Raw genomic sequence first — 25,954 nt, 5'->3', positions numbered from 1 at the left:
AAATGCCTATCCTGGTATGTTTGTTAGTTTTTGCATATTAAACTCAGATATTCAAGTATTAAAATAATTGCACTACTCCCAACAGAATCTACTCAAATGAGTGTTGAAGATGCAGACTCCCATTACAGTTTCCAATTACTTTCACATTAAAATGAAGATGGGGTGGGGTAGAGGTTAAATACTACGGCCAGTTTTTTTTAATTCTTTCCCTTCTGACCAGAAGTGGCAGCACCAAGGAGGAAAGGGATTTTCCCTAGGAAAAGCCTTATCCCTTCAGGTAAGACCATATACAGCCATTACAGAGAGGCTGGTATTCCTGGGCAGACAAACGCAGCCAGTATGAGGCCTCATTCATTCTGTTTAACTCTGCAGCTGCAAGAAAAATATTGTTTTTGCCTGAGGTCCAGCAGCCTGCTCCTGTACACCTTTAGCTAACACCCCCTCCCCCCCCCAAAACTAGGTACATATCCAAGGGAAAGGGGATACCACAGCATTCATGTTAATATGGGTGATTTTATCCATAGCTGTGGCTGAGTGGACAGTGTAGTGTTTACCAAGAACCGGTAATTAGGATTTGAATACAAACAAACAGTAGCCACATTTAAGAGCTGATAGTGATTAGTTCCTTTGTTTATTGGGTGAGCTGTCTCACTAAAGAAAAAGCTGGGGTTGTTAACCTAATTTCAGAAGGACATGTTGATGACCACTCTTTAGTTCCCGTTCACATTTCAAGACTGCAAGAACAGATATTGCTGGTAAGCAGTCAGAAGATCAAGCATGGATTTCAAGTGATTTCAAGCAGCAGTTGAATTTCTAATAAGGACTGGGGAGAAGAGGAGTGGTGCAACAAGATTTAACATCTAAGAGCAAGTGTTTGTGGACAGTGAGGAGGGTATTATATAAAATCCCAAAGGAACCCCTTTATTTAAGTAAGTTAGGCTTCCTTGTCTGGGAAAGGGAAGAGGATCCATACCTTGTGTGGAGACAGAACTTTCCTAAGGGTATTAATAGTCTGGCAATTAAAGTTGCATGAGTTGTTGTGTTGCTGCTAACATTTCTGAGCAGCTTACCCATTTTCCAGACTCTAATTTTCCCAAAGCACTAAGAGAACAAAAATAACATTTGACACTAGAAGGTAACAGTAGCAAAGTATATATTGCAATGCTTTGTTAGACATCAATACAAACCAAAGGCTGGTTGGGGGCAGCAGGGAAGCCTTTCTTGCAGAAGGTTCTTAATGGCTGGGAACATTACTTCCAGGAGCAGCTAATTTGCAAGAGCATCAAATAACTTCAATTAGACATTCAGTCCATAGTGCCAAGGCAAGGTTTTCTTTCTCTTCATCTGAGATAAGATGCAGCTCCTTAACACAGACAATAGTGTTGCTCCAAATTTGCTTCAGTGCATCCAAGTATGACAAAGGAAAACGCAATCCATGAGTCTGCTGGAAAAAACAAAAATTAAAAAAAAAAACAACCTTCAGCTAAATACAAAGTTTCTCCTATTATATGATGAAGTTAGAAAGTAGGTACTCATAAGCAGATATGTATGTGCTCCTGCTCCACTTCATGCTGGGCTTTCTGGAAGCATCCTGCCAACTTTTTTTTTTTTTTTTTTAAAACAGAATACAGCTGACATCTCTTATGTGTGCTGGATCACCACACCTTATGAAGCAGGGAGCCTAAGGTGTTTCTTCCTCTTCTGATTTCTAAACTAAAGAAGGAAATAGCTTTTTAATTCACACTCTTGCCTAACCCTTTCTTTTTGGTGATTGGGTACATGAGTTTCTCTCTACCTGGCACACACAATCTTTGCAAATAGTATAGCCGCGCCTCAGAGTAATGCTGTCACCACAGCTGGAGACTTTAAGGGCAGTAAAGTATATTTTGGGATTTGCACATACTCTCACAGATGCCAGTACAAGACATTAGCTACCAGATTTCTCTACTGTAAAGGATCAGCAAAATCTTGAGAGACAAATAAGAGAGCCAGGCAAAGCCTAAAACCTTGGCTGTAATTACTAAGACAAGAACAGGCAAAGTCTAATTCTATTTTGCCTCTCGCATGTATTTGTAAAAACCTGTAGTCAAGTGTTTCAGGTCACAATCCTAAGCTACAGCATCTTACTGTCAAAGTGGAACAAACAGATCCCAAAGGGCACAGCCACTCTTCAGAACTATGCTTCAAGCAAAAATGTATTATACATACCCTGAGTAAGAACGGAAAAGAACCATCTTCAGCCTCATTAACACTATCTTTACATGTCAATAAAAGAATTATACCCTTCTATTGCAGTATGTTTCAGTGGCTACAGACTCTAACGTATGTTAGTCCAAAGTAGCATAAGCATGTTGAGCATATGGTCCAGTGAGTCTTACCACAACTGAACATGCACTAATGAATCAATTAGCCTTAATAAAGGGTGTGCTAAAGGACACAGAGCTAAAAAAAGACACTTTTTGCATTCCAACAGCTTTGTTATCTAGGCTATAAATCAAGGCACACACAAGAAATCTTGTTAGCACCTCAGATGGTTAATTAAACATGAAATTACATAGTCCTAGCATTAACTGCCTCTGTGTTGCAGCTTCAGTTCACCCAGCTACTTAGAGGATGGGCAGAAATGCTTTGGGCCTGAGGGATACAGCAGAACCAGGGCCTGTGGTACCACCTCATCTAGGACAAGCTCATCTAATGCAGCAAAACACAAGATGGTGATGGAGCTTTTTTTGTTTCTTTGTTTTGGGGTTGGTTTTTTTTTGGTTGGTTGATTTTGTGTGCTCAAATGAAATGAGGAGCAAACCTGTGATGTGCCTTCCTCACTGGCAGCATCATCTTCAGCCCCCATCATGTGAGTTTCTCTCCTGTTCTTTAAAGAGTGATACACATAAACCATCTCTTTGCGAATTTCATCCTATGAGAGAGCAGGAAGAAATTAGTTGTATAAGGTCCACACATCATCATCAAATCAATCACTCAAGTGACAATATTATCATCATCATCATCTGCTTAATTATGGAATGTAAGGATCAATTAAAGCAATTCACCTTCCTATCAGAGTGACACAACAGCCATCTACTACACAAATTTGCACCTCTGCAAAACATCTGAAAAATTACAGCCTTTTCTGCCTTAATGCTGCCTCTGGTAGACTCACAGGATTGAACCTGCACTGTGCCATTTTTCTAATTTATTAAATCATGCAATTTAAGGCATATACCATAGAATGGCTTAATGAAGGAGTATGTATCACTAAGTTTCCATTATGCAACTGATCTGTGTCTTGAAAATCATGTGCATGCATCATTCCTTGGTCAAAGCTGTGCAGGCTCTGTGGGCTGGTCTCACTCAATTTGCAGACACAAGTCTTGCATGCCTGCTGTAGTCAGGATTTATCTGTCTGACATCAGATGAAGGAGCCACAGAACTGCAAAAAAAATGTTTCCAAACCCCACACATTCTAACAGCAATATGCACTCAAATAAAATGGGGGCAGGGAAAAAAAAGGAATAATCTGAAAGGTGAGCTACATTCTTCTTACAGGCAAACATTTTATGTTAAAAAAAAAAAAAAGACTAAAAGGCACTTCTACAAGCAAAAAAATAAATCCTAAAGTTCTGGAGCTGTCACTCAAGCAGTCATTCTCCAATAACAGTCTCAAATTCATAGGAACAAGCCTTCATAGCTAAGACACAGTGCAATGCAAGACACCATCTATTTTGTGGAACAATTTAGTAGCCACTGGCACCAGCTTAGACAAAGATAACGGGGGGGGGGGGGGGGGGGAAGAGGTGTTTTGAAGACTGAATGCAAATGCAGCCAGCAACAGCTGCAGCCAAGAGAATTCCCTCTCTTGAGGGAGCCTATTTTTAGAACTTGTTTATGCACTTGAAAACAAGGAATAAAATAAATAAACAAACAAACTGTTGTCAAGAGGTATAGAAGCCATTTAGTAGTTGTAATGATCTCTCCCATCAAGTTCCAGATTAAAAAAAACAGGCACCTACCATACAGAATCACAGAGTAATTTCAGTTTTGTACAACTCCTCCCAAAGGCAAGAACGTGCTATATTACAACAGCCCCATGATCTCATAACAAATCCTAATGAGATGTGAGATCCAACCAAGTGCACTGCAAGGCCATTTTAAGAGCAGCACAACAGAGCACCAGCTCTCACACCATACCCTCACCCCTGAAGCATATGGAAATGGCTTTGTTATACTTACAGCATTCTCTTGATCTGGCTCCACAGTAATTATAGCATGATCTCTAAATTGCAATCTGATTTTGCTATCTAGTTTTGGCAATTTCCCACCTAAGAAAAAAAATCTCCATTAGAAAGGAAGGAAACCAGAGAACTGGTGCAAATTGGCCCTGCTATGCACTACCCACTCTCTTTATGGCTAGATTTTTGTTAACCTATATTTCAACTTCCACACATTCTTAAACTTGGGGCAAAAGGGATAGTTTTAACAACAAGCTGGAGCATAAGGACAATTTCTACCAGTTAAACATCCTCAGTACATACTAGTTCATTAAAATTGCCAATTTGTCTAGCATAACATTTATTTCAATCTAAGAGCCCTGTCAGCTCTTCCACTAGACACAAGGTTTTAATCTGTTGAGGTGTGTAATTACACACATAGTGCCCAGCACAACATGAAGCTGATGCTAGACTAGAATCTTTACCTACCATAAAATACAAAAATCATAAAACACAGAGTTAGCAACAGCTCTACCATCACATCAGCCAACTTAAAAATCTACCTGGTGTCAAAGAATTAGAGTCATTTCCCAAGCAAGGTGGCAACCGGTTCATAATGAAATCCTTCTTCATGTCGGATGATCTCAGTTCTCTGGTGTTTTCCAGCCGGTCTGCAAGCATTCTCAAAATGCTACTCAGTTTTTTTGTTGAGTCAGCTATATCCACCTGCTAAATATTCACACAGAGTGGCTCTCGCATGAACCCAAGCTAAACAGAGTCCAGCACTGGTTTTCCCTTAGTCCCACCTATTTACCATAAGCAGTTGCCTTGGTATGCTTGTCCGCAGCACCACATCTTCTTTTGCTGTATCAAACACAAGCCCAGGAATTGCATCCAATAAGAAATCTCCCCAAGAGCTAAAGACCAGCAAGAAAAAAGATTTATTACTGAAATAGCTGTACTGAAATAAAACAGGAATACAGCTTCCCCTATGTCCTGTGTCATCGCTACCTGGGGAAGTGTTAAGACTGATTCGGTGCCTTAACTGATGCCAAGGGCTGGAAGTTTTAGTGCTCCGGTGCCAGTTCTGCTCTGTTCCTTTGGCCCTTCCATTGCTGCTCTGCAGTCTCATGAAACACCCTGCTCTCAAATTGCATCTGTGTCCTCACTAGTTTCGCATCAGTGGCATTCCTACAGAGGGAAGGAACTGGCTTGAGAAGGGGCTGGTTTGTTCCGATTCACAGGCTTGCAACCTACCAGTAGGTTCAAATTAAAGCTGACCTCAGGGAATGATGAAATTCCTACTGGAGCCATTCTTACCCAGTCACATGCATTTGTGGTCTCACTGCACACACTAAGTAAGTGTGTTGGGTTATGTCATTTAACATGCTTTTGAGATACTTTTATATTGAAGGAGGAAGTGTATCCAGGGTTATCCCACCCAACATGGAATCAATTCTTAGGTTTGCTATAAACTTAGTTATGACCTCAGCAACAAGACCCCTATGTATCGGGGGGGGGGGGGGGGGGCATTAATGACACATGGTGCTTGTTAGCTATCCAGGTATGTGTTCTGTTTGTGTTAAAGCCTCTTTTTTAGCCTAAATAGTTTCCACAAAAACTGGCTCTTGCTCTCTGTGCTTCTGTTCCCCAACTATAGGAAAAACTACATGGGGAGGGAGGATTACTGCCTGCATCTTTTGTGTCTAGCTTGTGTCAACCTCTTCAGGCATGTGCCTCTCACACAAGGCACTGTACGGTGCGTGTATGGTTCCTCTCCCTACGCCTCCCTCACAGGCTCATTTGATGGGCAAATAACCAGGACAAGTGTCCAGTATCCAAGGCTCTGGCAGACTCCCATGAAACTGGGCCAGGCTGCAGGGCTGGGCCTGGCCTCCAATGCACATTTCAGCCTCTGCTCTTGCTCTCCCCCACTACCTCCCCATTTTCAGCACAGATCTCTAGACACTACTCTAGTAAAAGAAATGTATGACTTATTATAGCCTCATTTACATTTCTCATCTCCTCACCTCAAGTGTTCCACTGTCTGCTATACAATGGGAGGGAAGGATCCTGTCTGATAAGTATAATCGGGCATCTTCCACTTCTTTACCGTTACCCTTTTCTTGCCCCAAGTCTCCATCTATCCGCAACTATTTCCAGCTACTCATACCTTTGCCAAATTGCCCTCATGAAAGTGAACTCCTCCCTATTTCTCTGCCTGCCTCAGGCTGGGATCTGGCCCAGAGGGACCTTCCCCCAGCACAGTGGAGCCTCTTCTGTTTCAGTGCCTAAAAATCTCTGGAAGTGCCATTTCTATCAGTACCTCCTACCCGCCCAGCTTCCTCTGCATGTGCTTCCAGAGTGGTCTCAAGGAGACCAAACATGCTCCATAACAAGGACTAACTGTTTTCAAAGAGGTCTTTTCAATTTTCCAAAGAAATACTTCCAGACCATACTCCCCTCTACAAACCAAATCAAAGTACCAGCCTATTGTTAGGATTTCTGCTTATTTTACATATGCTTGCTGAAAGAAGATGGGGAGACAGGCTTTTACACCTTGCTGTCAGAAACCTTAATAGATGTGGCTTCCACTTTTTCTCCTAAGAATAGGCCTCTTCAAGCTTTTCTCTTTTCCTCTCTTCATTCTTACATGAGCACCCAAGGAACATGCTCCCTGCCAGTACCTCAAGTAACCCAGTGGACTGGCCTTGACTTATGCTGTCACAGAGAAAGCACCTTTATTCCACGCCAGCCTGTCAGATCTCCAGCAACCCTGTTACAAGGAACTGAATTCTCATCTTTCTAACACTACTTGACATACAATAGCTCTGTAAGGCCTGTCCAAGTAAGGACTGTTTGTCCAAGCTGAACAAACCCTGTTCCGCACATTCAGAAAGATTCCTGCACACTGATCTGTAAAGCAGCAAATCACTCCAGCTCAGCCTCCATCAACAAGCTAAACTGCACTTTTTCTAGTGTCACTCTTCTGTCTGTTTAGTTCACTACATCAGGGATGAGAGAAACATCAAGTCAACATGAAGAAAGTGATGTGACAAAAAAAGGCAGAGGAAGGAGGAGGAACAGGACCATCTCTTTGGAGGTCACTCACTGCTTATCCGCTTGAATGTGCCATCAAACTTAGCCAAAGTGGGCCAGCACTAATATTGCCTCCTGCATAATAAATTATGTGAAAGACTCTTTACAAGAGCAGGCAACACTTGCAGAAAATAAGTTTTAGCCTTGTGAATAGAAAAATAGAAAGTGTGAACAAATTAAAATCACCAGAACTTTACCTAAATTCTACCAAGACTCATGCCTTTGAGCAGCTTCATCTCAACTCTCTCCCCATCTTGGAGGACTGGCCTCATTAAAAGTTACCAGCAGTTCTAACATCCCGGGCTTCTGGAACGCTACACCTGGTGGTTAGGGATATGTCTTAGTATCATCTAGAATATGTCCAAACTTGTTCCACCCTACTTTGTGGCTAACAGAAATCCTTCCCAAATCATAACTCTGGCCAATGACTCAAACCCTACCTCTGAGAGGCTGATTAGGTGGTAGCAGCATTTCCCTGTGTTACGAAAAGGTTTCAGTGGGCACTAGCAGCAGATGTTTGTCTAAGGAAATCTGACTTGCATGTGTGGGGTAGGCAATGAAAGACACAGGTGAGAAGGAAATATTTGCAAAGGAAGAATTTGCAGTAAATCAGTCAGAATAAGCGTGGGCAACTATCAAATGCAGGAGAGAACAAGATGAGAGGAATAACTCATGACTCATTCTCTAGGTTAGGAATGAACAATAACTTCAGGCACTGGTGAGAGATTCTCAAACGCAACAGTGAGTTTACAGCTGTAACCTTATCTTCCACATTAAGGTCTACTGCTGGTAAATGATAAAATAACCAATTAGGAAGTGATACAGTTTGCTGCACAAAAACCTTGCCAACAATCTGTGTCAATCAACAAGTGATTCCCCCCCCTCCTTCCCCCAATCCCCAAAACTTCAATTACTTCTACATGAATAATGCCTTATTTTTTTTTTTTTTTTTTTTTTTTTTACTAATAGTGGAGTGCTTCTGTGGTAGCCCATATCAGAAGATTAAAAGAGAAAAAAAACCCTAAGTATATTCGATTTCACCACATTTCTGAGAGGACGATGATGCGTCCCATCCCAGTATGGCCCACAGAAAATAAACAAAGAGACAAGGGCTAAACAGATTGAACACAGAAAGGAGATAAGCAGAGCTCAATACAAGGTTTTGTTTTAACAACAGGACATGAGTTCCTCTTTGAAATGCCAGTTTTGGGTCTGTACTATTCACACACATCACTTTGCAGATGAAAGCCATTTTCAAGAAAGCCATACTATGAAAAAAAGTAAAGAATAATTACTTGTTTTGGTAGGTGCTGATGGTCACATGTGTAGAGCGGGATATCCCAAGAGGAGTGTCAGCTTGGTGGACAGTCCCTCTTGGGAAGTACAGTAAGTCACCTGGCTACAAGAAAACAAAGAAGGATTCCTAATTTATTTAGGGCTCCAGCTTAAACCTTACTGTACTGTTGTCAAAATACAGAAAATACTCTAAGCAGAAAAACTGACATGTTTTTTAAAATCACAAAATAGAGCCTCCCCTGCATATTTTTGTAACCTAAAACAAAGCACTTTGTACCAGAAAGTCTGATATGTTAACCTTTCCATCTTACTGTTTCTGTTTATTATACATCTGTCTGAAAAAAACAAAGCAAGCTTTTAACTTTACAACACATGCACATTCCAACTCAGCTGCACACAAGGGACGAGGAGGCAGCTGAGATGAACCCACTGACAATACAGCTGGCTAGCAGAGCAGCAGTGCAGTGTGAACGCAGCCAGATCATTTTTCAAAGCAGTCTTCCATGTAAAGTCCAAATTCTACTCATCTTATCTGCTTGGCAGTCTTGCCAATTTCCTTATTCCTGTGAGCCAGCAAGCTCATCACTCTCATCAAGTAAAACAACCAGATTCTTCACAGACTGCAGGTCACAGCACCCAAAGAGGGCCAGGACAGAGCATTTCCCAAGAGACACTATGAGATTCTGATCACTTTACTGGAGGAAGAAGAGGCAGACAAGGAAGGGGATACCAGCAAAATACATGGGAAATCATATATAAAGAAAGATATATAGACAGCTACCAATAAACTCTGCACTCAACATCAATAGCAAACCAGCCATGACCACAGCCTGTGGAAGAGTCACCAAGACACACTGTAGTTGGGACTTTATAAACCAGTGTACCTTTGCTCTCAGCCACTAGTTTTTTGAGGAGGGAGGAAGAACACCAATATAGTCTCTCACTCATCCATTTGTTTCTAAATTGCCTGTGAATGGCAAGCAGAAATGCAAGAGAGAGAAAGGAAACATTCTATAAAAAGATGTTTAGGGAGGAAGTGACAGTCTAGGCATCCCTGTTAGTGACATTTCCAGACAATCAAAATCTGACAAGAGGCCACCCAGAAGAAACAGGACACAGGAAATGAAGCACGAACACAGAAGAAAGTTGCATTAAAAACCTCAGAACATGCTTTTAAGTCCTTTGAAAGGCCTTTGCTAAGCTGTATTTTCACTCCACTGATGTCAGTAAAATGGTTTGTGGATTACAGTATTATTCCATAAAAATCAAAGGTATTGGAGCACAGCCCAAAATGTTCCAGAAAGAAAAAGGTGAACTGTAATTCACTAGACTTTGCATCAATCAATCAATACATCATAAGGACTGAGTATTACCAGCTGTCAAACTACATAACTAGTGAGGTCAGTTCCATATACAATATATAATAATATTCCCAAACTACCTACATCCAAAGGCAAGTCTGAACTTAGGAAAGAGTGGAGACCTTGCAGGCACAGGCCTTGCAACTGGACACAAGGTAGAGAAACTAATGTGGCTTCCAGAATGGAGCGGTATTGTCTGTTGAAGTACAAACATTATCTGGTGCTTGTCCTGTGCTGTTTTACATCTGTTGTCAAATGGCCTAATCTTCATGAAATGCTCTTTTTTTATTCCAAAGAACAAAAAACAGCCCAACATTTTTTATTGGGGGGAGGGAAATCAACACAGCAAGTAAAATGAGATTTAGTTCATGTATAATATTTAATTCTAATTCACCAGTGACAAATTTCAGCAAATCAGTAAGTCTTACTGCAGAGATGGATGAGCCTGACGGATTAGACAGCATACAACAGCATGAAATGTTTCATAGCCATACTTGGAACCTATGCTTTTTCTACACAGAACTCCACAGAAGTGGCCAGTGATTCAGGGCACTCAATTTAAAGAATATTGAAGAAATACCAGAAAGCACCGATTTACTGATTTCTAAGTCCATTATTTAAATATTAAAGCAAAGGATACCTTTGAAAAAGGATAGATTAGACAATTATCACTCAAATTTCTAGTTCTCAGTGCTGTGCACACCAACCCCACCCTCCCCCTGCCATTTTCACAACCACAAGCATTTAGAATATTGTCTTAAAGAAATGGTCCGTTTTAAATACGACTACTTTTCTGGCAACTAGAGCCCAAAACAGGTAAAGCAATTACTATACCTTTAAAATAAATTCATGTGTTGGACTCCCAATCCTATCTTCTGATTCAACATTATATTCCCGAGCTAAATGCACCGTCGGTTTATACAGTCGCCAATGTTTCTCACCTTCCAGCTGAAGTATAAACACCTGCAAAAGACCACAGGTCAAAATGCATAAGGCTGCCCCTCTCACATTCAGCTACTCAGAAATTTTAAGTTGTCTTCTTACTTGGCAAGTCTGTGGAACCATGCCAGAAATCAGAGATAAAAAGCAAACAGAAGCGATACAGGTTGCTTTTATGATAACTTAAGAAACAGATTTCATCTTCCCTGTTCTCAGCTAGTCCACAACATTGGGAACAGGACTCCTCTTTACATTCGAGCTATTTGTTTATGCTCCGTTTATAGACAACAGAGAACACTTGTGAGATGTGATCTGTTTTATTCTAAGGAATAAATCCCTGTTTCTCTCCAGTAACTAAAGCAGCAGTTAAGCAATTAACTCAAATGTAACGCCTGCCACATAGGCATTCAAAATATTAGGTGAAACAAGTCTTATCACCATTCACTGACAAACAGAGCATCAGAAATAACCAGGGGATGCCATGAGGAGTTGATGGCATATGCCAGAACATGCAGGTTCTAGGACTGGCACAGCTGTATTCATTGTGCAGCTGGAAAAATAGACTTGTGAACAATAAACAGAAAAAAGAAACTCCATATAATGGAAATACAAAATAATGTGTCTGTTCCATTGCAACTTACAAAGTTTCTCTAATGCCTGTGAAATTCATTAGAATACACATTTGAGTGATTTCTTTTTGAAGTTAGATGGCCCAACTTCAGGTTTTCATTTTTAATGCACTGTCTATTTGAATGTTTCTTTTAGAAGGTAATTTAAACTGCATTTGGATTGCAGGGCTCCCTTATTCCAGTAACTTCCTAAAAACAACAGGACCAGCAAATGGGAACCAGCACAGTCAGTCTGTTTCCAGTGTCTAGCTGAAGAAAGTGCAAGCACTTGGTGAAGGAAAAAGGACTTCTGGATTCTTGGGCAATCTGAATGAAGTGAAAATGAAAAAAGGCTACTAGGAAGCTTCTGCAAAAGCTGGGAAAACAAATTCTCCTTTCACCTAATGAAAGTGCCAGGCCTGGAAAGCACACTTAATATATTATGATTACATACCTCAATACCTTTTCAGTAAAATTATATAGAGAAAAAAATTACAATAAAGAAACACTTGCAAACAGTTACTTTAAGTTTCCAGTACATAAACATTTCTATACAGGAAGTTATTTCATAAGACAGGGGGGAAAAAAAAAAGTATGCATATAGGTATCCACCCTACTGCCACCAGCAAAACTCCACACACACTTTCACAGACAAGTTCGTGTTGGCCTACCTCAACATCATCATAGTGAGGGGGAAGGCCCTGTGACCCCTGAGGAGTAATGTAAACGTTCGACCCAACCAGAGACCCGAAGTAGCACTCCAACTTCTCCTGAATCTTCCATAGCTCCTCCTTTAAAAAGAAATTATCATATTACCACTGAGGAGCTCAGCCAGGCCAAGCTATCTCCCAGCCCACAGGCTCCCCGTTGCTCAGGAGGCTTTTCCAGTGAATTATCACATCCTCACAGAAAGAGGAAGACAGAGGCTGGGAAGGCAGATGCCCTGGATCAGTGTTAGCTGCCAAAGTAGAAAGATGCTCTTGCTGAAAGCCAGCACCCCAGAAGCAAACAAGGTCTTCCAGGAAGGTAATCAGTATGCCAAGAAATATGGAAACAGTGCGGTACCCCAACATGCTACACAGAGTTGACGTTGCAACCTAAAAACAGCACAGGGAAGAGAACAAACGACGACAGCAGGGCTAGACAAACAAGAAAATAAACCAGTCATCATTCCACGAACAGCAATACATCTTAAGGCAATAAACACATGAAACACTTGCGTTATATGGGCCAGCATGAAAGATGGCATGCAAAGGCAGAGACCTTTTTCCAACAATACCAACTACAACAGAAGTCAAGCAACATTCTGCAAGTGCATAATCAAGGAGATAGTGTCTCTGACTTGTCTTTTTATATGCCCCTGATATTTTGCAGCACCTGTATCAGGATATTAGGTGAAATCAGCCACAGAGTCAGGGACATTCAAAGCAATAATTTCTAGCATCTGTTTTTCAATCTACTAACATTACTTTGCTCCCCTCAACTGAATATATATTTTAATATTTAATATACAGTCTGTAGAAAGGAAAAAAAATAATTTTAATAGCTAGCCCACAGAAGTTTTAAGTCATCTGCTACTTTTATCTAGGCTGAATCAAAGTGCTGAAACACTGGACTTTTCAAGAAAAGCAAAAAGAGACTAATGCTTTATGAAGCGTTACTTTAAACTAATCTGATTTTTCCATAGTTAGAATGCAGGTCGAGATAGTACAAAGTCCTGGAGGAAGATGAGAGAAGAGAAAAAAGAAACAAACAGTCTCTGTTTTCCAAATGCATCTTACTACAGCAAAATATTTTAGGCCATTATTCAATTCAACAAGGGATGCAAACCAACACTAGAACTCCCTGAACATTTCTGAAGAACGTATCTTAAGCCCTTTATACTGAGCTATGAAATAGTCACATATTTACTATGGCAAGCCAAGGTCCAATAATCTTAATAACCCCAGTGTAGAAGGCAAAAGGTATGAAGCTAAATCCCAACTCTCTTGAGTTTAACTTAGAAAATAACCAATTCACACACAGCACATGAAACATGGCTGAGCTTGGCACTACTCCCTGCCCAGACTCTGATTTCATTGTTTTTCATTTTCCTCTCAGAACAGATTTTTCTCATTACTTCTCTGAACTTCATTTTAAAAACATGTTTGTTTATTAATTGTTTAGGCATATTCAAGAACAATCTTTACTCACCCACATCTAACATGTGACAGATGCACTGAAGGCATGACTCTCATATCAGCAGATGCCAAGCTACCAGAGCTGCACCAAGTGCAACTCCAGTACAATTTATGTACACTCAGCCCAAGCTCTAGATTTCAGCAGAAACCATGCAATATTTCAACTTCAAATGCTGATGCCCTGCCACTGGACGTTGCAGCTACACTTGAACAGAGATCTGCCCACGATACCATACTTGGGATGCAGGTGTACATCTGGGTCCCTAGGGACCACTTTGTAGTTAAATTGTGTTTGCACCACAGTACACAGCCAGACTACCTCCATCCAAGTAGCTATTTGCATATGAGCCCTTTACACAACTGTACAGACACCACTGCCTCATTTTCAATACATGAGGACTACTAAAGCTTCAAAGAACAAGAAAGAGACAACAGTCAGAAGTACAGCAGCTAAAATTGGGTGGTACACTTCCATGTTGCAATTCAAAGCCAATCCATCTGCAAGACTGGTGCAGGGGCCTGGAAATATTTTATGTGATTTCACACCTTGCTTTGCACTAACAGAAAGTGGTATAAAAGCTTGTATTTGCACAAGGGAACAAAACAAAATGGGGTAGAAGGGATAATTCAAGCAGACAGAGAGGGTTACTCATCAACTTAATCTTTTTTCCTAGTTACATGTGACAAAGCAATTTTTTTTAAAGAATACTTAATTTTACAGCATAAATCACATTTTGCTCTTACAGCAGAGCACTGAAACATGATGGTAGGGCAGAAGTATAAACCCTGTTTTAATCTACATAGTTCACATATAGGTTTCAGCAGGTCATTGATGTCCACTGTTGTGGGAACAAGAGAGAACTCAGGGAGAAAGATAAGGGGGCACAAGGGAGAAACAGTACATGGCAGCCAAAGCACATCACCCTTTTGCAACATGAGTAACGAACTAGCTGGTGAAGGCCAGATAGTTTGTTCCAGCTGCACGGCGGAGGAGGGAGCGATACGGAGGTATCACGGTCCATCCATGACCACAAAGGGTTGCATCCTGAAAAAATAATTGCTGCTCACAGACTAACTGTTGACCTATAGTACCCCCAGCCTCATTATCCCTGCTTACCATATTAAAAATCACGCCCTTTGCTGCATAATGATATGTAAACAAGGGGGGGCATACCCCCAACAACCACGCAAATGGCAATCTGGCCAATGAAGTATGTCTGCCGCGCTTCCACATCCCACCTTCAGCAACTATAAAACAGCAGATAGCTCACTAAAGTTTCTGGAAGGGAAGAAAACTGAACCCCCGACCTGCTCACCAGAGATTGCTGACGAGCGAGCCTCCTTCTCCCCTCCCCCAAACAGGGACGCCTCTTTGGTAAGACTTGCGTCTCCGACAAACGTCGGACGTTACCTGGGAAAATATATTATTATTGAAAGCGCTTAATTGTTAGTTTGAGCTCACAGAAAGAAAATTTGTAGCAGCAAGTGCATTTATCAATGGCAATTCCGAACCTGTTGTATCTGTCGCTTTAATAAAATCTTATTCTTTTTACTTTGCGAAACTGACTCAGGGAAAGTCCTCAAACAGGGGGGCTCTGGCAGGCAAAGGTAAATTATAAAGATAAGGAAGGGCCTTCCGCCCCTCCCTTTCATGCGACAGCTATGCCTCCAGTAAATCCAGGAGAGAGAGATGAAGCTGTCTTGCATGACTCAAGCAAAATAGACCAAGTTATGCAACATGCACTATTTATATTCTAAAATTATGAAATAATCCAACCTTAAATCTCTGAGGCTGATGAAATTGTACTGTTGCCTTTTTCTGGTCAAAGTCCTTCTTCAGCTGCATGTAACTGACTTTGCCTTCTTTATTTAAAACCTTCTTTTTTCCATTCACACATCTGCAGATATTAACATCTCGGCCATAGTATAGACCCTGGCAGCACAGTTCCTTCAAGTCTGAGAACTGGAACAGAGACTGGTAGTAAGCAGCCAGCAGAGGGTCATTTCTCTGAACAAGTAGTGGCTTTTGTTCCCAATACTCCCTGAAAAACATCTCTTCTTTGATGGGAGAGATCAGGCTTCCAAAGAGGCTCTCTGGGCTCTCATAACTCATGAGCGATGGAGAACAAGCTGCTTCCACCTTTGCTCGTTTACACTGTGCCTGCATTTCTTTTCCCACTTCAGTATGCTTCCCTCCTTTCTTGGGCATGTTCCTGTTCAAGAGGAGAGAGAACCAAAACAGTCAGCTCGTAACACAGCCTCAGGAGCTCGTAGGCCCAGAGCAGCCCCTCTTGCCTTCTCCAGCTGAGTACAAGAGGGCACCAGGAGCAGCTCTGCTTTAAGATGCTCACGCATGTCTTACACTATTCATTTCAAGCAATAGGAAAAAGAAAGACCCCAGCAGGCCTCCATTCCTCTCTCAAACCTCAACAAACTCCGAAGGACTCTGTTGGAAGCTGTTGCTCACAGAAGTCCCAATCCCACAGCTGAGTTTATATTAAAGAACACATGATGAAACACAAAAACCACACTACAGATCCTTATAAATGCAGGAATTGACACACACATAGACCATGGTGCACAAAAGGCCTTAGAGAATCCTTCTTCTGTAAAAATAGCTGCAGATTACTAAAGAAGTAACTCAGATTTGAATTAGAAGATTTAATGATAGCATGGCGGGGGGGACGGACAGACGGACGACACAATCAGAAACCGGTACTCTATTACACTTCCTTGAAATGCACTGAAGGCAGAAAAAAGCACAAGTCTTACAAATGACTTTCCAGCAACAGCCGGCTGGGGGAGAATGTGCAGTATTTCAAGTGCAGAAACCAAACAGTTAAAAAGGTATGGGGCTGGGGGGGGAAGGTTGAAGAAAGTGCATCTTTCAAGCTGGCTTATGTATTGTAAACCCACTGACTTTTTCCAAGTCATTTAAATAATTACTTGTTTTGAATATATTCAGAGTTTATGCATTTATCATATAAATGTATCAGAGATATTTATCATTGTATAAACCCACTCCACTTCATTAAGGGCACTAATACCCAACATCAGCCAAATCTCAGACAGCCACAGATCTGTGCCCTTGGTGTTAGCACAACACACTCTGGAAGCACCAACACTCCTACCAAACAAAGCAGCTATTAATACACAAGCCATGCCAGGACAAAGCAACTGACAGCGTAACCTATACCCTGCAACTACACAGTAACTCTACATAGTTACACAGCTACCAAAAATGCAGCTACTGCAATGAGGAAACACACCAGTACAACAGTGTACAGTAAAGGCTATGCAAGGCCGCAGTAGATAGGAAACACAGGGAAAGGGGTATGGAAACAGGGAGGACAAGTGAAAGAGCAGGTCACTGTGAGGGAACAAGGAATATGCAACTGGAACCAGTGGGTCAGTTAGTAGGAGTGATAACAGCAGCTTCCCAAGGAACAGAAAAGCCTAAAGCAGACTCTCCTGCAGGTGGAGCAGGTTTTAGGAATATTAGATGAGGGCATCTGCTCAAGGTCTCAGGCCCTGGGAACAGCTTTATGCTAAATTATTTTGCAGTGTTAGGCATCCAATGATCCTCATCATGCTGGGGCAGAGCAACATACAATCTCAGCCTCTGTTAGAGCCTCCATGCTGTATTTTGGATGGCCAGGCTTGCCAAGACCACGTTTATAGAAGAGAGGCCTTCTCTCTTCCATCATTTTTAAGCCTTTCTGTTGATGCTATGCAATTACATCAAAAACTAAAATTATAAGGTGCCATTTCCACCTCTGCAAAGCAGTCAGACTTTGTGGTTTATGTAGAATAAGAAGAATTCTTTATCAGAGTGCAGACATTTTATTTTACAGATGGAAGTAACTTGGTTTGCTTTTCCAGGTAGATAACATGCTCGCAAATCATTATGTAAAAATAAAGAAGTTAATTTACAAAGGGTTTATCTGCCAAGTTCTCAGGAAAGTTAAGGTAAAATCCACGTAATGGGAGGTCTAGCCCTATAGTATGTGCAGACAGACTTGCATTATCTTTTAAGTCACCATGAACATTTCATCCCCCCAGAGCAGCCCAGAGCTCCTGTCACAGGTGAAAAGCCTGCCCGAGAAGCTGAGTTGAACATGCAGGCAATGAGCCAGCAGCAAGCTCTCTAACACTGCAGTTTTCGTGCTACATCCAGGCTGGCTAACTCAAACTGCCTTTGGGCTTGTCCAAGCAAGTTTGTGAAGCCAACACACAAGGAGTTGTGAAAGCATTCACATGCTCTTTTGAAGTAAAAATGACAGCTGTACTCCAGAAGTAAGTGATTTCATTTATTAAGATGATTTTATTTACACAGATCCCTTATCATGAAAGTTAAAAACAGTCTAGTTCTGATAGTTACACACAGTACGAAGTTCTCCTATGTAGCAGTATGCTGCGCACACTCACTACTCCACAAACTCCTAGGCAAGGTATTTCACCAGTTGTATCAGCCCGTACCTCAACGGCAACCCATAGTCATTTTAATCCAGCAGAAGGCAAGACATTATCACCTTCCTGAAAAGATGGATATTCCTGGCTGCAGCAAGCTACAGTTCTCACTAAGGCAATAGAGCACTTAGAAAGATTGAAAATTAGTCCACAATTACTAGCTAGCAAAATCTGAAGATGCTGCAAGCACTGAGATCTATTACTGACATCCCCAAATGCTAATGGCATAAATGCCACTAAACCCGAATTGCTAGTTTTCAATCATAGACCCACATCCATCATATCAGCCTCTCAGCTCACTTGCATAGAATTTAACAAAGTTAAATTCAGATATGTACAACTCAGACTGGTGTTTCATTTTAAAATGTACTGTTCTGTAGTGTTTTGTTAGTTTATCAGAACAAGCAAGAAAAACATAGCAACATACTGGACTGCAGATGTTTCTGCTTCAGACAGAAACAATTATATCACATTAGTATTTTTGAACTCACACACCAGAAGTACCTATTCATGAGTTTAGGCTTCTCAGCCCAGGCCAGCAAACTGCAGGGAGACTCAGCTCCCTCTAAAGCAACAGGAAAGAAAAATGGTCACAGCTACTCTTAAACCACGTGAGCCCCACTGCTTCCTTTCACTGCAGCACCACACGTGGGTACTATTAAACTTCTTCCAGAAGGAAAAGCACAAAAAACTGAGCTCAAAAGCCAGCGGCAGGTAATATGCAAGGGCTCCCTCCTTGCAGCCAGCACTCACGTGTACAGCCATGCTGCTGGGAGCAGGCACCGCTGACATGAGGGACACCAAGCAAGGAACAATTACTGCATGTTCAGAGTACGCAGCCCTTGCAATTCCCAGGGGCCTCGACATAAGGAGCTCTGAAGCCAAGGGATGATTTGTAAGTCGCTTCGGCGTGGTTCCTTCAGGCCCCGCGAGGGATAGCCGCCAGGCCTTGCGCCTGGCCTCCCGGCAGCTCACGCTGCCTACCGCACTGCCCGGGCAGGCGGGACCCAGGGGGCCGCCGCCTTCCGCGGGTGCCCAGGGCGCTCGGGACGGCGGGGCGGGGGTGCTACAACGCCCACGGCCCGCTCCAACCGCCGCCGTCGCCCCCGGCCCCCCGCGCCCTCCTCCCCCGGCAGCCCCGGCACTCACCCGGCGGCGCGGGGCGGGGCGGGGCGAGGCGAGGCGAGGCGAGCGGCGGCCGTTAGGAAATGGCGGCGCGCGAAGGGCGGGCCGTTGGCGGCAGCGAGCTGCGTGCGGCTGGGAGCAGGGCGGGGTGAGGGGGCACCGGGCGAGGCTTTGCCCCTGCGCGCTGGGCGTTAGGCGAGGAGCAGTGCTGCGGGAGCGAGTTTTAAGCCGTCCCTGCTGCGGCTGAGGGCGTTGCTGAGAGCTGTCCTGCGTTGGCGTGCACCTGAGTGCTTTGCTGAAGGCGGAGGGATTGGCGTGCGCCCCGAGAATCGTTAGTGAGGATCTGCTTGCGCAGGCTCCGGAACGGAGGAGAAAACCACATTTTTCAAAGTGTCTAGTGCTGTTGTAAAGCAGATGAAAAAGAAAAACAGGACCGGTGAGGTGTGCCAGAAGGGAGAGCAAGAGCCCCCTGAGTAAGAGGAAGAATGTCCTGCCCTGTCTTCCTGCCCTGGGAGTCCTGGGTCTTGCTCCCATGGACCTGGAAAGCAATGGGCTTGTGAGGCCTCAGCGTTTTTAAATTCACCTTTGGTCCTGCCATCTGATGCCCGGCTAATATCTCATGCTACATGCAGTATTCGTGGATAAGTGCATTTTACAATGGTTATGTTTGTTTTGCTAAGGCTTATTGAGGATGAGGAAAGCTAATGAGATGTCAAGCAGGAATAAGGTTGACCAATACAGTATCAACTACTACCCTGCCCTTACTGTGTGCAATTTAATGCCATTTAACCTGAGCTGAGTAGAGAAACCAGTGTCAGCCTTTTTCTTTTTTCCAAACATATGAAAGTTTTATGCAATTGTCATCTGAAAACATAATCTGCCCAAGAATTGTTTCTTTTTCTTCTATCCAAGTGATTTAGTAAGTATATACAAGAGAGAAGAAATACTTTCTTTGAAACCGATAGGAAATTAAATGACAATATCTCTCCACTAGAGTTATTGCATGGATTAAATTAGCAGATAAAACATGACAACATGTTGTTATTTGTTTAAAGTTTTCCTGTGCATAATAAATACTAAAATGTCTAGGTTTTAGCTGCATTATTTTTCTTTTCCTGGGCCAAAACCTTGTTCCAGAACCCCCCTATCAGGCTTACTATCCTAGAAGAAGTCTTCAGAAATCCTCACTGCATACATGAAAACTGCTAGAAATATTTTTAGTTACCTTTATTAAAGATATCTAGTAGTTGTTCTGTTTAAATTGGTTGGAAGACATGTCAGAAAATTTGTGTTTGCTAGGTTTTGCAAAAGTTTTGTGCTTGTGTACTTACAGCTCACGGAATACAGAACAGAACCACCAGCAAAAGATGAGTTTTGGAGACCTCAGCTGCCTTACTGTATATGGCTAATATAAGTGGGAAGTTATACTGGGTGTAAGACAGTTACTAGAAGGAGCATTCAGTGACAGGTAAGAGAGGGGCTGTATTCTATCAACAATTTGTAAAGAGGAATAATAAGAGCCTTGCACTCTTAAAAAAAAAAAAAAAAAAATCCAGTCCCTCCCTTTTTAGAAAATAGCTTTGCAATCTTGTCCCTCTTTGCAGCATGTTACTCACACAGTAATAGCTTCTAGTTCAATGTTCAATGTGTAGCACTAACTGGATCCTCTGAAATAAAATTTCTGTGATTCTGGTGGGATCTGCATTCTTTAATGCATCTAACAAACTCCTACATGCTGAATAAATAAAGTGGCAAAATATAATACACAGAGATAGGGGAAGGAGGAGATAAAAAGGCAAGCATTTTTCATCCTAGTCAGTCTTCGTTCCTTACCACTTTGGTCACCAGATGGCCAATTCGAAAAATCACAGCCACTTGATCAAGAAATACAAACTAATCAACATGTGGATTTGTTATCCAGGAGAGAAATTTTGCAATGGGTGAAACTAAGGCTATTGTAATTGTACAAAAGTGCATGAATTAGATTGTAAAGTTTAATTTTTTTTTTAGGAGAAAAAAGAAGATATTCTGTACTTCCTCATTCTGACTCATTATTCATCATGACTTCACCCAATATTCAGGACACATTGCAAAATGTATTGAAATTGTTAATATTTTAGTGTAAACACTCACCAGTACTTGGGATATTCAAAGTTGTGCATTTTTTGTACCTCTCTGAAGAACAAGTCACTGGCATGAAATTTTGATTACTTCTTCCATGAAAATTATAAAGCTGTAAAGAATGAATAAGTTCTCCAGACTTAAAAGTTTGTGGCTTGAACACCTACATTAACACTTGCAGGATGTTTTAATACAGATGGGTGTAGCAGCAGATGCTAAAAATAGGGAGGCCACATCCTGCATTTCAGCTGGTCACAGAAATCATTACAAGCTGTTACTTCTGTTCCAAAAATCTACAAAGTACTTTCAGCATAACTGCTTGAATACCACTAGGATGAATACTCAAATATGTATTTACATAATGGCTGTGATGTTTTAACTTTTAGTAAATACTGCAGGGAGTAAAACTTCTACAGTTGAGTAGCTGCAGAAACAGCCACAAATCACAGAATGGGAAATACTTGTGAATACTTTTTTTAAGACTTCCATGCTGGTCTGTCTAGGCAAATTGACTAAAAGTGTTTATTACTGTCCCCTTCTGGAAAATAATACCAACTTCTGAAAAGCATTATGTGAAGATTAGTCAGTTAATCCTTAGGAAGCCCTCCAAACAAGAAATACAGTATTAAAGTACTATTTGTTATTATTTACTATTTATACAAACAATCCTTTTGTGAAGTATAATTGTTCCCAATATCATCTCTGTCACTGCATTAAGAAGATAAAAATTATAAACTTCCCTGGAAAAGTAGGCAGCAAGTTTTGTCATCAGGACAGGCAGTCTTCTTCACTGTCATAATAAAACTTGCTATATAATATTTTTCATGAGGAAAGCACTTTGCCAACAGTTACACTCACACTTCCATTTTGTGATGGATTTTATCAAAGTAAATAATTGTTTTCTCCATCAAAGAAAATTGGACTGCCTTCAGGACAAATTAGTCTAACCCAGGCACCTCTATAGAACGTGTGCAGAAAGCAAATGCAGGCATCAATCTCTTTTCCTATACACTTCCACCTGTGGGCTTGTTTGCTGGGCAGTCTACACTGAGTTTGGGCATTCAGCACTGTGGAGCTTCTGCTACTAAATATCCTTTAAGAATTTTGGAAGAGGGAATTGCTTTGTGACAAGAAACCACATAGGTATTCTTTCTGTTGGAGGTTGAGGATTCATTTTTGGCTACAGGATAAATGCCTCTTCTTGTAAGTGAGATAAAAATTGTATGTGAAAGCAATGGTGTTACATTAGTTCATGCTAAATGTTTAGGGGACGTGTTGCACATCTGGAGCAATTAGATGGGATCTTCTCTGGCAATCTGGAACATATGTGCAGGATGTCTCCATAATGGCAGTGCAGCAATAAGGATGTCATGGTAAGGGTTTTTTTATAACACATCTGCTCAGCTTGAGGTCTGGGGTTCTATTGCTGTTGCCAAAGCTCTGTATGCCCTTTGGCTTTATGTTCGCAGAATTGTCATTCCTGGTACAGTTCTGCTTTCCATGATAGCATTCCCTGGAACAGTATCAAAGCCGTCTTAGCTCTGATCATTTGTTTGGCAGTGAATTGGCTGCCAAAGTACCCACTCACTCCATCAGATTTCAATCACCCAGCATGCAGTGTGTTGCCAGCTTTTCCAGCTCTGTAATTGGGATTTGACAAATGTTGCTTTTCGAAAGAGTAACAGTCATCACCATGCTATGAATAAACAATATTGGAGTAGAAAATCATGTAAGTCAGAGAGTGATTCGGGCTTCCAAATTTATTCTCAATTCCTTATTTTAACTGAGCAGGGCCCAAGCATTTACCTTTTGACATTTTCTGCCAACACAAATTATCATGTTGAACTCACTTGGTTAAATTTTAACTCACTTATTAAATGATAGATAAAAACCAAGAAATTGCAGTGGAAAAATGCTCCTCATCTGGGCAAGTCACAAAAGTAATCTTAATTCTTTTCTGAAGCTGTGAACATTTTTTGTGTGTATCCCTGAATGTCCTTAATTCAACCTCTTTAGCCTGAACCTAAGGATACACCCATGCAGGATTCCTCTGGGACTGATAGGATTTCTGTATATGGCTGTTTCAGCACAGCTGCTTCCTTTCATTTCCTATGTGTCTCAGGTCTCGCTGTGGTATCTTGATCTGTGATGAGGATCCGTGCTGCAAGCAGGCATATGTAGGTCATTGTAACTGTCTTTCTCCAAAAGCCAAAGGTGGGACAAAGCCCCAAGCTCATGCGTGCAATATAAAATAGAAGAGCCAGATTCTTCTAAAGACATCGGCTTGTTTTCTTGACAAAGTTTTCTAAAATCTCTGCCTCAAAGCCTGTGTTTCTGAAATGAATGGTTATGCAGAAAGCAGGTGATGCCAGTAGGTCTATGTGAGGCACACAGGTGTGTGAGTGTGACATGAGGGGCATGCCTTGTGCAGGTGATGCTATTCATCCACCTGAAAGATGACTTTCCTAGTCCTAGCTCTAAGATGCTAAGTGCATTGTGTCTGGGACATTATTCCTTTGGTACCTTCAGGGATCGGTGATCTAAGATTTCTTCAAAATGGGGGCCCTTCCTAGTGGTCCTGGGGAAAGTCAGGGACAGCCGACAGGGTGAGGGGTTCTTCTGAGGCCTTGATAATGCACGATGTACAAACCCGCATCAGGTCTGCTTCCTGCTTTCTGCTGGGCTCTAATCCACTGCTCACTCTAATCACTTCACCCGTAGTTAACATCCGAGCACAAAGGCTGTTGAGGTGTATACAGGTTGCCTAGCAAAATAGAAATGCAGTAAGTGAAATAAGCATAAGACCTATTCAAAGGCAATCGGTGCTGACTGCATACTAAAATGGACCACAAGCTGAGAACAAACAGAAAGGCTGATTAAAGAGGAATGGTTAGAGTGGAGATAGAGACTGGATAATATATCAGCTGCGAGCTGCTGTCTATTCAGGTGTGTGATAAAGGGCCCCCGTAGTGTGCAAACTGCCTCTATGCCACTACAGTAGTAGCATGTGCATTAGATTGCCACAATGAAGCATTGCGTGGGCCAATTGAAAAAGAAACTCATGAGGGATTTTTGTTAACAGTTTTGCTGCTAACCAAACCAATATTCCCTGTCTGGCACAGCAGTCAGTTTCAGAAACTCATAACCTGATCCTCTATTGCTGTTGCATTATTTTTAAAGCATAATGCTACCCTCATATGCAAAATAATGTGTAGCTTATAGTGATTTCTGTTCATATATACAAACCCCAGTAAAAAAAATTGAACACAATGTACACACTGGGAAATATAATCCTGGAATATGTGTCGATGACATGATTGTTCTGTAAAATAATCCTGCCCACGTTTCCTTTCAGAGATCTCTTTCTCTTTATGCGAGTTGCACCCAGGATGGGGATGCTGGCTGCACGTGCTCGAGTCACATTCTCTTCACAGCGGACTGAGAAAGCAGTCAAGTCCATGTCCACATCCGTGTCATGATAGCAGCCGTCAAAAGCCATTGCTTGCACTGCGTCAATACTATACATGCCTGAAGCCTGGCAACAAAGAATAGTTATTCTGTGTCTAGCAGAAGCTATCTTAATAAACAAAAATAATAAAACAGAAAATAAGCAAAGCTTTCTCTTCAAAGTTGCTCCTCATGTTAAGTGTAGGGAGAACATGGCTACCCCACAATATGCATCTAGCTCAGATACTGTCATCTGTGGGGCCTGCCCCCTTGTGCAAGGCTTGAGCAAGGAAGGGGATGTATTTGATGAACACACTTAGTCTGACTGGTTATTGCCAGCTGACTTGCATGTACCCCAGCTTCTCGAACAGAAAAATCAAACTCTGCTTCTCCTGTAGGTCTGTGTTGCTAGAGCTGTGGGAAATGATTTTGAACATTTCCAAGAGTACTTTTTTGACAGGATTATGAAATCATGTGAGCAACATGTGCATCTTTTGTATGTCTTTCCCCTTGTGATATTCCAAAAATAGAGTTTACATGTGGGGATATTCACTGATGCAAAAGTTTTAAGTGCATGTTTGAGAAAAGGCAGGGAAAGTAAATCTTTAACTTGTAAATGTTTCTGCTTCAGGCACACTTTTCTAAAAATGACCCTGTCATTCACCTGATCTTCAGACAAAAAGATATCATTAAACCTATCTGCCTAATTGAAAATGGGGAAGCAGGAGAAAGAGAAATAAATAGACTCTTCTCCACAGGAAGTAGGAGGGGATATTACACCAGGATATTTCGGGGTACATTTCAGAGAGAGGAAAAGACCAAAACATTGGGACTGTCTTGATCAACAGGTATTTGAGAAACGGAGTGAAGGAGACCTTCTTCAGGAAAGAATTAGAGATGTACTCCCTAATTTCTGTCTCAAGAAGAGGAGGGGAGAGAGACATTCCCAAGAGCCCAGAGAGGGTGATACCTTTCCTCCCTTCAGTCAAGTAAAGAAAAGTGAGATACAGGGAGGAATCACAAACATGGTTACGGCACAGTTACCACAGTGCTGGACCAGGATTACTCTGTGGCTTCTGTGATGCTTTCTGAAGGCAACAAAA

General features: G+C 41.8%; 2 protein-coding genes and 1 long non-coding RNA gene across 5 annotated transcripts in view; 1 reads left to right on the top strand and 2 right to left on the bottom strand.

Moving 5' to 3' along the window:
* Positions 1-1,136: 1,136 nt before the first annotated feature.
* Positions 1,137-19,376, bottom strand: RIOX2 (ribosomal oxygenase 2). 3 transcript variants are annotated; one of them, XM_067300272.1, is made up of 10 exons: positions 19,308-19,376; positions 15,466-15,901; positions 12,180-12,299; positions 10,796-10,924; positions 8,600-8,703; positions 5,020-5,122; positions 4,769-4,934; positions 4,228-4,316; positions 2,804-2,914; positions 1,137-1,444 (listed from the first exon to the last, which is right to left on the bottom strand). In XM_067300272.1, the coding sequence occupies exons 2-10, from the start codon at positions 15,895-15,897 to the stop codon at positions 1,283-1,285; spliced, it is 1,416 nt and encodes a 471-aa protein (XP_067156373.1). In that variant the 5' UTR covers positions 15,898-15,901; positions 19,308-19,376; the 3' UTR covers positions 1,137-1,282. The 3 variants fall into 3 exon arrangements, with proteins under 3 accessions (XP_067156373.1, XP_067156390.1, XP_067156382.1); XM_067300289.1 differs by having other exon boundaries at positions 1,137-1,441; XM_067300281.1 differs by lacking the exon at positions 19,308-19,376 and adding an exon at positions 18,912-18,930.
* Positions 18,972-24,842, top strand: LOC106490692 (uncharacterized). The gene is made up of 4 exons (XR_001293664.2): positions 18,972-19,053; positions 20,617-20,751; positions 22,672-22,777; positions 24,760-24,842. It is a non-coding gene; the product is annotated as an uncharacterized lncRNA (long non-coding RNA).
* Positions 24,637-25,954, bottom strand: part of GABRR3 (gamma-aminobutyric acid type A receptor subunit rho3) — a 33,864-nt gene continuing 32,546 nt past the window's right edge. The window contains exon 9 of the mRNA XM_013950175.2: positions 24,637-24,939. Coding sequence (XP_013805629.2) covers positions 24,637-24,939 — 303 coding nt within the window. The remainder of the gene's footprint in view (positions 24,940-25,954) is intronic.

The sequence above is a fragment of the Apteryx mantelli genome, chromosome 1, assembly GCF_036417845.1.
Source record: "Apteryx mantelli isolate bAptMan1 chromosome 1, bAptMan1.hap1, whole genome shotgun sequence".
Classification (NCBI taxonomy): Eukaryota; Metazoa; Chordata; class Aves; order Apterygiformes; family Apterygidae; genus Apteryx; species Apteryx mantelli.
This window is presented reverse-complemented; position numbering and strand designations above follow the sequence as displayed.